Source organism: Mustela nigripes, chromosome 12 (assembly GCF_022355385.1).
Source record: "Mustela nigripes isolate SB6536 chromosome 12, MUSNIG.SB6536, whole genome shotgun sequence".
NCBI lineage: Eukaryota > Metazoa > Chordata > Mammalia > Carnivora > Mustelidae > Mustela > Mustela nigripes.
The window spans coordinates 107,310,739-107,323,136 of NC_081568.1; the positions used below are offsets into that span (position 1 = coordinate 107,310,739).

At 39.8% G+C, this 12,398-nt stretch overlaps 1 protein-coding gene across 3 annotated transcripts in view; it reads left to right on the forward strand.

The window, feature by feature from the left end:
• Positions 1-12,398, forward strand: part of XRCC4 (X-ray repair cross complementing 4) — a 337,294-nt gene extending 324,896 nt beyond the window's left edge. The window contains exon 8 of one of the 3 annotated variants that reach the window (XM_059418190.1): positions 11,284-12,398. In XM_059418190.1, the coding sequence (XP_059274173.1) occupies positions 11,284-11,450 (167 nt within the window). In that variant the 3' untranslated portion in view covers positions 11,451-12,398. The remainder of the gene's footprint in view (positions 1-11,283) is intronic. The other 2 variants (XM_059418187.1, XM_059418183.1) reach the window with 2 other exon arrangements.

Here is a 12,398-nt window from a genome sequence, read left to right on the forward strand (position 1 = left end):
TGTAAATCACCAGGTTTACACACTTCACAGCACTCACCAAAGCATATACCCTCCCCAATGTCCATAATCCCACCCCCTTCTCCCAACCTTCCTCCCCCCAGCAACCCTCAGTTTGTTTTGTGAGATTAAGAGTCACTTATGGTTTGTCTCCCTCCCAATTCCAAGATGGCTTGCTTTTAAGACTATTCCATTTCCTGTGGAAATGGACAAACGGGAAAGAAGTGACTTTTGAAGAAAGCAGAAAGTATCTCTTAGGACTCTGGAGGCAAAATTCAGTTTTGCAATTGCTAGTATTAGGCATGTATGTTTTAGAACAACAGGACCTTTTTACGAGTCATCCAAATATAAAATGTTGACACTTTTTCAGAAAGCTACAGAACTGATATGATATATCCTACTGATAAAATGATACTTTGCAGTTGTTTTCTTATTACAGATTAATTATTTCAATCATCACTTAACTATATCTCCCAATTAAAGTGCAGCGTAAAGTGCAGAAAATCAAATTGGACCCTTCAAATAAATGAATCCCCAGATATCGAATGTTTAAACTAAATTTGAATCCTTTATCTAATCTTTCTTTCGTTAAAGAAGTCTCTAGTCGTTTATGTCAACACTGGACCTCCCAAATAGAGTTACTGTGTACCTATTTCCATCCTTAAACCGCACATTTGATTCAGAAATCAAGTAATTACATGTACAAAGGGATCTGGGGAAGTGCAATCACTTCACTGGCACCTGTAAGTAAAATATGGATGCTCAATTTCCATCTGAATGCATGCAAATGATAGACCCACACATACGGGCATTATAACTGGCCCCATGCACAGCCTGTCACGTTCACTACTGAATTTAAAGACATATCCTCTTCCTCCGAGCATGTTGAACAACATTCAGCAGGAGAATTGTCTCCAAGTCTATTTTTGTTTAAAATTCCTACTTTCATTTCTAAAGTAATAAATATTGAATTCTGATGCTTATCATATTTTTATCTTTTGCCTAAGAACGTTGATATATTACTGTATTTGATTTTATAGTGAAGCTGGCATATTATCCTTTTAGGTTCTATAATCCTTGCAGAGCTTTGGGTCTAGGATTTACTAAAGGTAAGGCCTAACCTCCATGAGACTTTCTTTCCTCATCTAAGCAATGGGACTGTATTCATGGCTGCCGTGTACAGAACAGAGGCTGTACACTGTGCAGTGAGAAAGATGCTTGCACAACTATGCACAGTAGCTCACCTCTGTCCATTACAATATAGGTTTAATCTTTCTAACAGAGGCTCAGAATTAGAGTGACTTGGCAAGCTGCAAGTTTATTTCTCTCTCATGGAACAATCTGATTAATTAATATAAATAAGCTCCATCAACACTGGTATGGCAAATTCACAGGGCCAAGGACCCAGGCTCCTCCTCTCTTGCCCTTTTGCCTTCCCTAGGCTGTTGTCTTTGTACACATGATCAAGAAATTGAACTGGGTTTTAGACAGCATTTTAGGCAGCAGAATGAAGGAAGTGAGGAAGAGGGACCATGTTGCCTTCCTTGAATGACATATCATAGAGGTTGATCACATCATTTCCTCTCCCGTCCTATTAGCCAAAAGTCAGTCATATGGTCCTTCCTGGCTGCAAGAGAAGCTGGGAAATGTTGCCATTTTCCCAGTAGTGATGATCCAAGGAAGCTATGAAGGAGGTGTGACCTGTTGAGCAGACAATTAGTTGGGGGGAATATATTGACTGTATTTACTTATTTTCTTATTTCTTGATGCACTGGCATTTGGAGCCTTCCTCATGGAGAGACTGCCCCTCCTAGAGCTAGCTAATTCCTAGAGATGGTAAACAATTCTCCTGGGAGTATGCCTTCCAGATACAAACCAAACAATCCAGAGCCCACAACCCCAACCAACCCCTTTATAAAACACACCTCTTTATCAAACACACATCAAGCCAATACCAACCCTGTATCTCCCCAAGGCCAGGTACTAGACCACTAGGGGCCATCTCACTAGCCCAGAGCCTGCCAAACCTATTCAAACTATCCAACCCTAAAGTTACTCAGTGTACCTACCCTTTCTTACCTATTACTTACCACACACTAAATAATAAATAAAATAAAATAAAATAAAATAAAATAAAATAAAATAAAATAAAATAAAACTAATAATAAAGGCTCTGGGCCATGCTCTGCTTTCACCCCTTATCTGACTCCTGACCATCCCTGGTCCTTCTCCATATGATACTGTGTGGCATTCAATGTGTCTTATTTCTAGAGATCTATGTGTGCATACTTCTTCCTTCATGATGATATTGGTGTCTTACCAAATCTAATCAAAACAAATTCTGGGTACATTTTCAACTTAGGGAACAACTAGATGTCTCTGCCAACACATCTCTTATTATCTTCCACATACACTACACAGGGATTGTTCAAACATTAAGTGACTAGGGAATACTAACTTTGTGACTTTGTAAATACTAACATTCTGTAGAAATAGAAGGGCAGAAGGCAGATATGCAATCCAAGAGTAAAAAAATCTTTAATAGGAAAATTTTTAATTTTTAACATGGTGTCATACAATTCACATTAACAACTTTCACCTCAAACTTTTATTCTGATTTAGTAAACACTGTAAAAGGAATGGCCAGAGTTGGAAATGGGAAAGATGAAATCTCATCCCAGTGGTTGGTGGTGAAGGGGAAAGTAGAAACTGGATCCCCTAAGCTTTAGAAACTTTCCAGGGCTGTCTTGTCTTTATTTTGGTTGAAGGTGATGATGATGGAAATTTTTACCGTGAATTACTGAAATTTTACTTGTTTTATCTTTCTTTTTTTTTTTTTTACTACCTTTAACTTTTATCATTGAGCACATGAGTGAGAAATGTAAAAAGATAGACTCTTCCAATTTGTTGCCTTTAACTGCTCACATGGGAAAAAAAGGTTTTTGTTTGTTTGTTTTTATCCAAACAATTTTTCAACTGTTGGACTTCAAATGCCACACTTATTACAAGGAAAAATCTCCCAGCAAATGCTATAACAAAAAACATAATACAATTACTTCTTATGACAAACTGGTCGTGTGGTTGACAAACTTATGGCATAAAAGAATGATTCAGTGTACTTGTTTATATTACACATTTCTGGGTTTCACTCACAGAAATTCTAATTTAGGAAGTCTGGAGAAGGGCTTAGACTCCTGCATTTTTACGAGCGTCACAAGTAAGATTTTTAAAGATACCTTCACATTTCTTCAGTAACACCTTCGAGATATAATTTGTATACCCCACAATTCACATTTAAAATGTACAAATAAATGCCTTTCATTCTATTTACAGAGTTATGCATCTATCAGTACTGACATAATCCAGAGCATTTTCATGACCACAAAAAGAAACACCACACCCACTAACAGTCAACCCCATTTCCCCATACTGCTCAGCCCTAGGTAGCCCTATTAATCTACTGTCTGTCTCTATAGGTTTGCCTTCTGGACATTTCATATGAGTGGAATCCTATAATATGTGGTCTTCTGTGTCTGGCTTTTGTTCCCCTAGCATAATGTTTTCAAGGTCCATCAATTTATAGCATGCCTCAGTTCTTCACTCTTTTTAATTGCTGAATAATATTCCCTTATATGGATATACCATATTTTATTTATTCATTCATCAGTTTATAGACATATAGGTTGTTCCCATTCTTGGAACAATTCTACTATGAACATTTGTAAGCAAATTTTTTTGTTGCCATCTGTTTTCGTTTCTCTCAGATATATACCTAGGAGTACATTTGCTAGGACAAATGAGTAACTTCTGAAGAAACTACCAGACCACTTTCCAAAGTAGCATTACCATCTTACACTCCCACCAACAGTGAGCAGGGTTCTAAATTCTGCATATTCTCAATAACACTTGTTATATCTGACATTTTGATTCTAGCTCTCTAGTGGCTATGAAGTAGAATCTCATCATGGTTTTGAATTGTGTTTTCCAGATAGCTAATGGTATTGAGCATCTTTCATGAGTTTACTGGTTGTTTGTTAATCTTCTTTGGAGAAAGGTCCATTCACAAACTTTGATTACTTTTTAAAAAATAGGTTGTCTTTTTATTATTGAGTTGTAAAATTTCCTCATCTCCTCTAGATAAAAGTTCCTTCCCGGATCTGTGATTTGCAAAAATTGTGTCCTATGTTGTGCGTTGTCTTTTCACTTTCTTGATGGTATGCTTTGACACTGTGCAAGTTTTCAGTTGTGATGAAGTCCCATTTTAAAAATTTTTCTTCTATTGCTTTGAACATTGGTGTCAGAACTGTAAAATACAGATTGTTTTCTATAGTGGCACAAGATATATATTGAAAAATACTGATCTAGTTGTAGATGGTCCTTGACTTGAACCAGTGCATTCACTTGGAGCTGGCTCTTGTGAATTGACTGAGAGCAGTCTTCTGTAGGAAGATTAGCCGAAGCCATGCCCCAGTAACAAGACACCACCTTCCATTTATTTGTTCGTCTAATGGCTAGCCCCAAGTTTGCAGGCATTATGAAAATTACAAAGAGGGGCCAGCTGTGGGAAAATAGAGTCCCTTGGTAAAAGTCTTGGCAGGTTGTGTCAGACGTAGAAGAAAATCTGCCCCTTGCTCCTGTCGATTATAGACCTTTGCTGGGTCAATGGTGTAACTAGCACAGCTTGGATGCTGTTTTAGCCCCTGCTCATTTGCTTGGCTGGACACTTATATAGTGCAAAGATTGAACAGCAATGCACAGTGGCCCTGGCCAATTTGTTAGGTGGGTCAAATCTTGTTAACTCTATTGTGTAGGTATTGTTACCATCATTTTGCCAGTGAGGAAACAGGTTGGTGGGCTTGCTCAAATTCATGAAACTGGTAAGTAGTCGAGCGGAGATTTGTTCCCCCCCTCCTATGACTTCAGTTCTACAAGACTTTAAACTCTGCTACTGTTTTGTATTCTGTTTGTCACTCAGGTTTTAAGACCTTAAAGCTTATTAAATTCCTCCATCTGAAACCAGATCAAGAACTGCCAGACATGTCGGGAACCTGTTTACCTTGCTGGAGTCTGTGCTCAGATTACTACTTCCTTCCCGTTGCTTCCCTATATCAAACCCCTGACCTTCCTATTTAGAACTTTCCAAGACTTGACAGTGTTTCTCTGCCCTTACTGCTGAACCATAGCCAGATCTCTTCTCCCTGCATAGAAATACCAAAATGCTATGAATCAGAGGAAATCCTGGAATTTGGTATGGAATCGCCGTATCACTGGAATGCCTAGAGATTTTTCATTCACATGAGACATGAAGGTCTACAATATGAATTACATGCACACCTACAGTTCCATAAAGGCACAGATAGAAAGTCAAGGGGCTATGACAGAGGAGACTAGAGGAAAGGTTTTTGTAATATCTTTCTTGCTGGACAAATCTGTTTTTACCAGCAAGATACATCTGGCTGCATTTATAGACAACCTGACAACCTGCTTTACTCCTCACCAATATCTCCTGTGCTACCATCCACCAAACTATATGCCAGGTTTTTTTTGTGGTGAGTACTGTCCATTTTCTCTCTTCTCCTCAAAGGAGAGGTGAAGGGGAGACTCCAAGAGAAGTCACAGAACTTGAGGATGTTTCTAAGAAGTGGAGCTCAGTGTATGTACTCAGAAGGGGACTTTGTTGTTCATCCTTGTGCCTACCATACAGGAGTGAAGATATTTGGTGGGAAATGATTGGAAGGAGAGAGGGCACGAGGAGCCTGCACTCCCACTATTTGGTCTGGCGAAGACCAGAATTTGGGTCTTTTTCTTAATGAGCTAAGTGAAAGGCAGGAAGTAGCTGCACTAGAGCTGCCTCGCTGGTGTCCCAAGGGTCAGCTGTCAGACTTGGAGAACAACAGTAGGGGGTGTGGGGCCTATCAACTGAGACTGAGTTGAGGGTGAGAGAAGCACAAGTGCACCTCCTAGGGCAGGAGATTGCACTGCAGGATGTCCTCTAAAGACTCCTGGAAAGCGCACACTTGACTTCTAGGTGGGCAGCATTGGGACACCTGACCCATGGAGGGCATCAGCTGCCAGTCGCCGTTGTCCAGGAAGGTTTAATTATCCCAAAAAGTATTCTAACAGCATCCCATAAAGAAGAGGGTCTTGTCCCTTTCCTTCCCCCTCACTTCTGCCTCTTTGTAGCAGGAATGCTGAAGCCTAGAAGAGAGCAAATACAGAGGTCCCAGAGTAGCCCGGCTGGCCCTGCCCCATGCCAGAATCAGGGAGCGGTAGGAAGAGTGAAAACATAGACACCCTCCTTCCCTGACTCATATCGCTTGAGCCACAGGCAGAGAAGCTTTGGTGGAAAGAGAACCTTAATTAGTCTATGAGATTCGTATTTTCAACTATGTAAAAATAAGCATATGTTAATGAAAAGTGTACAGAGAGTTATGGAACCTTACTCTTAATGGGACGGGAACATTTAACACAGCACTTCAGACAGTGATTGGGAAGAAAAACAATAATATTCAGTGGTCATTTTTTAACCTGGAAGCTACCAAATAGCTTGCTTTCAGGCAGCCGAATTTTTCATTCACCTTTGCTTTTTACTACCCCCACTTCCCACTGTTTCATAGGCATCAGCTATCCGTCTGTTCCCAGGTTAACACTGCCTTCCCTCAGCTTCTTCCATTTCCCATCGGGACCTGCCATAACTGTTAGGCATCACTGGGTTATTTTAGGAAATCATTCCCAGTTATAATCCAGATTCCATCTTCTTCCTCACTCTCTTGATATCTGCTTCCCCACTTCTTCCCCCTCCAAAATGCACATGTCTTTGTCACAGGAGGTATTCTTTCCTATTTTGTTTATAGCTTGACGGGCCAGTCTTTATTTATGAATAGTGTAAAATCGTGCTTTTCGTCCTCACTCTACATCACCTCAAAGATAAAAAGTCAAGAATGTACATTGAAGAGTGCAGATTAACCATGTTCTTGGTTCAGACCCACTTAGGAAGATGCATTATTACCACTTGGGTTGCTGGGTATTTGGATCCCTCAACTACAAGGGGAAAAGGGACTTTTTGGCTCTAGAACAGGAGCTCAAGTGGAGTCATGGGCACTGGTCGAACATAGTTAGGATAGGTGTTCCCAAGAGAGGTAGCTAGGTAGGGAGGCAGCATCTTCCCTGCCTGCTACATTTTGGTTTCAGCCTTCTTTGATTCTTCAGAAATCCTTGTGTATTGGTCCCCTTTCTTCCTTGAAATCTCCCTGCCATTGCTTTCTCCCCTTCCTAAGCCTCTGTATAGCATACAGGCCTCTTGGGAATTCATAAGAGTGTTTACTGTTGTGGGTATGGGTAGGGTAAGCAAAAGAAGAAAAGGACAGCATAGACAAAGGGAATAAAATGAGTCTTACCTCCACTAGATTCCCACCAGCCTTCCCTTGGATTGTTTAAACTTATGGTTGGAATCTTAGGATCCTTCCGATGAAAATCAGTCCTCAGACCATTTTGCAGGGCCTGTTGAATGTTTCAAGAACAGGAAGCACTGGACCAACTGTCCCATGTTCTGAATGACTAGGCTCTCTTGCTTCCAAACTTCTTACTGTTCTCTCTCATTTACTTCCCTGCCTACTTCATTCTTTAGTGGTGTCCTCATGGCCTTTGTAGAAGCATTTGAGTTTTCGCTGTTTCTTGAGACAGAGAGTATGAGTTATTCCTGTTTCCATTTCTATTCATTAATGATAGTCTTTAGGACATAAAACATAATCAACAAATATATTCATTCTACATCTATTAACATATCTATCGATCACCTCCTATGGGCCAGGCACTGTGCTAAGGAACTGTGTGAGAATGTGAACCGGACACAAAAAGGCCCTATTCTCGCACAGCTTCTGTCAGTGATGACATGTGGAAAGTTAGAGGAACTCCACGTGAGGTGAATTTATGAACTAGATCTGTCAGAGGAAGAAGAGGCACTGAGATTTAGACTAGGGATCCTGCTAATGAGGCAGCTCTTGTGTGACCAAGTAGCCTTGATATGATCCCGGCATGGGGGGAGCATGGCCTCCCCAGAAGGAGCCATGGCTAGATTCACACTCCTCCTTGATACCTTAAAACCTGTAGCCTCATCTTGCCCTGAACCAAAGCAGGAAACCTGTTGCTGCCAGTCCTGCCTTTCTAGCCAGCCAAGTGGTGATTAGAGTTTTGAGAATTATAGCATATGTGATTGGTATCCCACCTGGCATCCCCTCACCTTATCATTTCCTGCAGGTTGGCCCAGTTTCCCATCACAACCCCTGGATCTTTTAGCCTGGGAAGCCTTCTCTGGCCACCAGAGCTCAGTCTGTAGGCACCTATACCCAAGGGGCAGAAGATTAACACCCCTTAGAAAAGCCCTCAACCTGTAAATAATCCAGAAGGGATACCTCTGTGGTGCATCTTCTCTACTCTTTCTCAGCAGCCCCCAGTGGGAATGAGCTCCAGTTACCTTTAGTGACAGCCTGCTTGAAATGCACCCTCCACTAGCTTCCTTCCCTTCCTTGTCTCCTGCCTTCTTCTCTACAGATGTTTCTTGGTCTTGCTTCCTAAATGAATTGCTTGCATTTGAATCCTGGTCTCCGGCTTGCCTATGTGGGAACCCAAACTAAGATAGATAGCATTCTTTTTTATTTATCCTTTTAATTTTTTTTGGAAAATTTCTCATCCAAATTTCATTGGAATTTTGATAGGGATTACATGGAATCTATAAATAGCTTTGGGTATTAGGGACATTTTCAAAATATTAACTTTTCCGGGATATCTTCCCATTTATTTGTGTCATCTTCAACTTTTTTTCCTCAGTGTCTTATAGTTTTCAGCGTATAGTTCTTTAACTTCCTTGGTTAAATTTATACCTAAGTATTTTATTGTTTTTGATGCTACTGTTACATGGGATTGTTTTATTTCCTTTTCAGATGGTTGTTACTATATAACACAAATATGCAACTGATTTTTGTATGTTGATTTTTACTGAAACTTTATGGTATTCCTTTATTAGGTCTGACATTTTCTTGGTGAAATATTTAGGATTTTCTATATATAAGATCATGTCATCCATAGACAGGGACAATTTTTCTTCTTCCTTTCTGATTTGGATGCCTTTTACTTTCTTTTTCTTGACTAATTGCTCTGGATAGGATATCCAGTACCACACTGAATAAGAGTAGGAAGAGTGGACACCTGATATTAGAGAAAAAGCTTTCTACCTTTAACCATGGAATGTGATGTTAGCTGTGGGTTTGTCATATATGGCCAGGCTTTCATCATGTTGAAAGTAAAAGGGTGGTCTAGGGGAAAAGGAGAGATGTTGGCCAAAGACTACAAACTTTTAATTATAAAATGAGTAAGTTCTGGAGACCTAATGCACAGCACAGTGACTATAGTTAACAATACTGTATTGTATACTTGAAAGTCACTGTGGGAATAGAGCTGTAGTGTTCTCACTGAAACAACAGCAACAAAATGATAATTATAGAGATAAAAGATGTGTTAACCAACCTTACTGGGTTTAAGATTTCACAATATTTACATGTATCAAGTCATTACATTGTACACCTTCAACTTACATAATGTTATATGTGATTTATATCTCAATAAAGCTGGAGAGAGATACTGCGTGAAATGATATGGGGGGAGGAGGCAGTCACAGGTAGCTATGACCAAAGAGAAGGAAACAAAAGTTCCCAAGAGAGTTGCAGAAATGGGGATGGGAAGGGCTATAACACATTGTCAACGGCATTTTTGAGGGGAGATTGTGAATTCAATACAATATTTAAAATCAAATTATTTCAGCTTTGTGATGACTAAGAAGAATTTTTAGTGCCTCTTCTTTTCTCTCATTTTTTAATGCCTACATTTTGATGCCCATGTCCATCAGCCAGAGACCCCAGTGTCCTTGGAGTGATCAATTTCCCTGACCTTCTTTTCTGTTAGGATGACATTTAATGGTTTCCTTCCACTTTCAACTTCAGTTTGATTTATCAACTTCAGAAGACCTTCAGAAACTTAAAATGAACCCTGAGTTCATGACATATAATGAACTATTTTTATTGTGGAAAAAACTAGAAACACAATTTCTTCATGCACAACAAGATTAATGCCTGGACTCAATGTCAGTAGACTATGCATGCAAGTGATTTTCCAGTAACGGAGATTTGTTGAGCTGTCATTCTCCCCTGATCTGTTTGTAATCAGTGACATGTTCTTAAAAGATGGCTGGTTAGATCAGCCAATGGACACACACACACACACACACACACACACACACACAAATGCTTTTTTTCCCTTTAAATTCATTAGTCATAATGATAACCTAATGATAGTCAACATAATGATAGTCAAATAATAACCTTGGCCACTCCAATAAGTTATTTTTTCTATAGAGATTATAAACTTCTTTAGGCTGAGGAGCAATTCTTAACTTTTGAATAATGCTTGAATGCCTGAGGTCTAAAACAGTACACATTAACAGTGCTCAGTAAATGCTTGCGGGGTTGAACAAAGAGAATAGAAATGAAATTGAGGGCAGTCTGTTTGTGATAAGTATTTGCTGAGTCTTATAGATATCCTTCTCTTCTTTTTTCTTGATGAGCTATTGCAAATATTTGATGTCCTTTGAATTGCAGGGTTAAAATGGGATATTTTTTGACAAAAGCCTAAAGTCCCTGGCGTTCAACTTGTCCTGCAGTTCTTTTTGCTGAAAAAACTAAAATGGAATCCCTGCCTGTTACTTCTGTGTCTTGTTCTGATAGTTATACTGAAGTTCTCACTATGTAGAACTTCCTTTGTTTGCTGTCTTGCTTCGCACCTTTGCTCACCCAAGACATTAATGATGCTGGGGTGGTTTTGGGTGCCATCCATAGTGCTTTCATCAAATTTCTTGTCTCTGGGTCCCATTGTACTCTGATTAAATACATGGAAGGTGGTACTTGCTGAAAAGAAATAGTAACTGCAAAAGTTTTGCCACTTAAGAAAACCTCTCTGCGTTTTTCTCTGCCCTACCGCAAAGATGGTAAGATCTCTACCACTTCCTTGTGTTCAGAAACCAAATCCTTCAGTTCATCTTGGTTCAGTGAGACAAATGCTTTGTAAAAAGTGACCTATATTTCTCGGGCTGTGGGAGGGGAAGAAAACAGTTTGAGAAAGTGACTGAGGAGGAGAGTAAGGTCGACACTGTCTCGGTTCAATTCAGTTGAACTGCTTCATTTATGGCTTGAACTTTTTCTTTATAAAAACGATGGCATTTTTGATACTCTGCTCCAGACAGCTTTCCCGGGGGCGGGTGCAGATGTGCTGAGCCATTTGGCTGCCGTGTGGACCGACTCAGAGAACCTCTCTTCTCCCTGATGAAGTCATCTCCTCTGGGTAGCCCAGCCTTTCCCATCACTCCATGTTGGAACTTGGCTTTCCCTTGCATAGTTCCGTCGTGATGTAGATGGTCTTCCAGTTAAGTTCTGGAATAATCTGCCCAACCATGAACAGGACATTTACAGCAAAGAAGAAAAAAAAAAGACTTTTATTGAAAGAAACATTTTACTGTAACATTCTGATTTGGGGGTTGGGGAGCAAAGTCTCACTCTGGAAAAATCAACTTTTTTGTGGCTTTCTGAAGATATTTGTCTGTGTTTAATTTCTCTGAGTAATTTATATACGCCAGGATAAAGAATAATGAGATTGTCACCCTCACTTTGCCTTTTGTAGAGTTTCCTTTATTTTTTAAGGAAGGCAACAAAGACCGCATATTATTTCTGCATTTCCTAGAAAACAAAGAGGGTTTAAAGTGTTGGATAAAGTATCTCTCCCTAACATGTAAAAAAGAAAAAGAAGAGAAACGAAAAAAAAAAAGAAGAAGAAGAAGAAAAAAAATCAATGAAGCAATTTTAGAAGTTGGCTTCCTTTTTCTAGGCACTGTGGAATTAATTAAAGGTACATTTTTTTAATGACATGTTTTTTTCACCATCCACAGAGGATATTTGCTTCATTGTGCCTAGGATCAGTCAGATCAGGGACTTGAAATGCGAACCTGTTTTCTGAATGTGGGTGGGACTGGAACCTTAGGACAGCAAAAGATGATACCACGTCTAAGAATACTTCACCTGATCACTAAAAAAGGAGAAGACTTGAAATGTGATCCTAAAGCTCAGAAGGAGGTTCAGATGAAGATAATGAAATTCCCTGGACACCCACCTGCCAGCTACACCTTTCTTGTCCAGTCATTGGCTGACTGCCCCTGACTCCTGCCAAGTTCTTGAAGACAAGATCAAGTCAACGAAGCAAGGCACACAGCTTCTGGCTTCTGGTTTCTTGTAGACACCAGCACTAGGAATGAAGATCTTGCTTTATTGATACCTGGGACGATGGAGTTCACATAAAGGGGG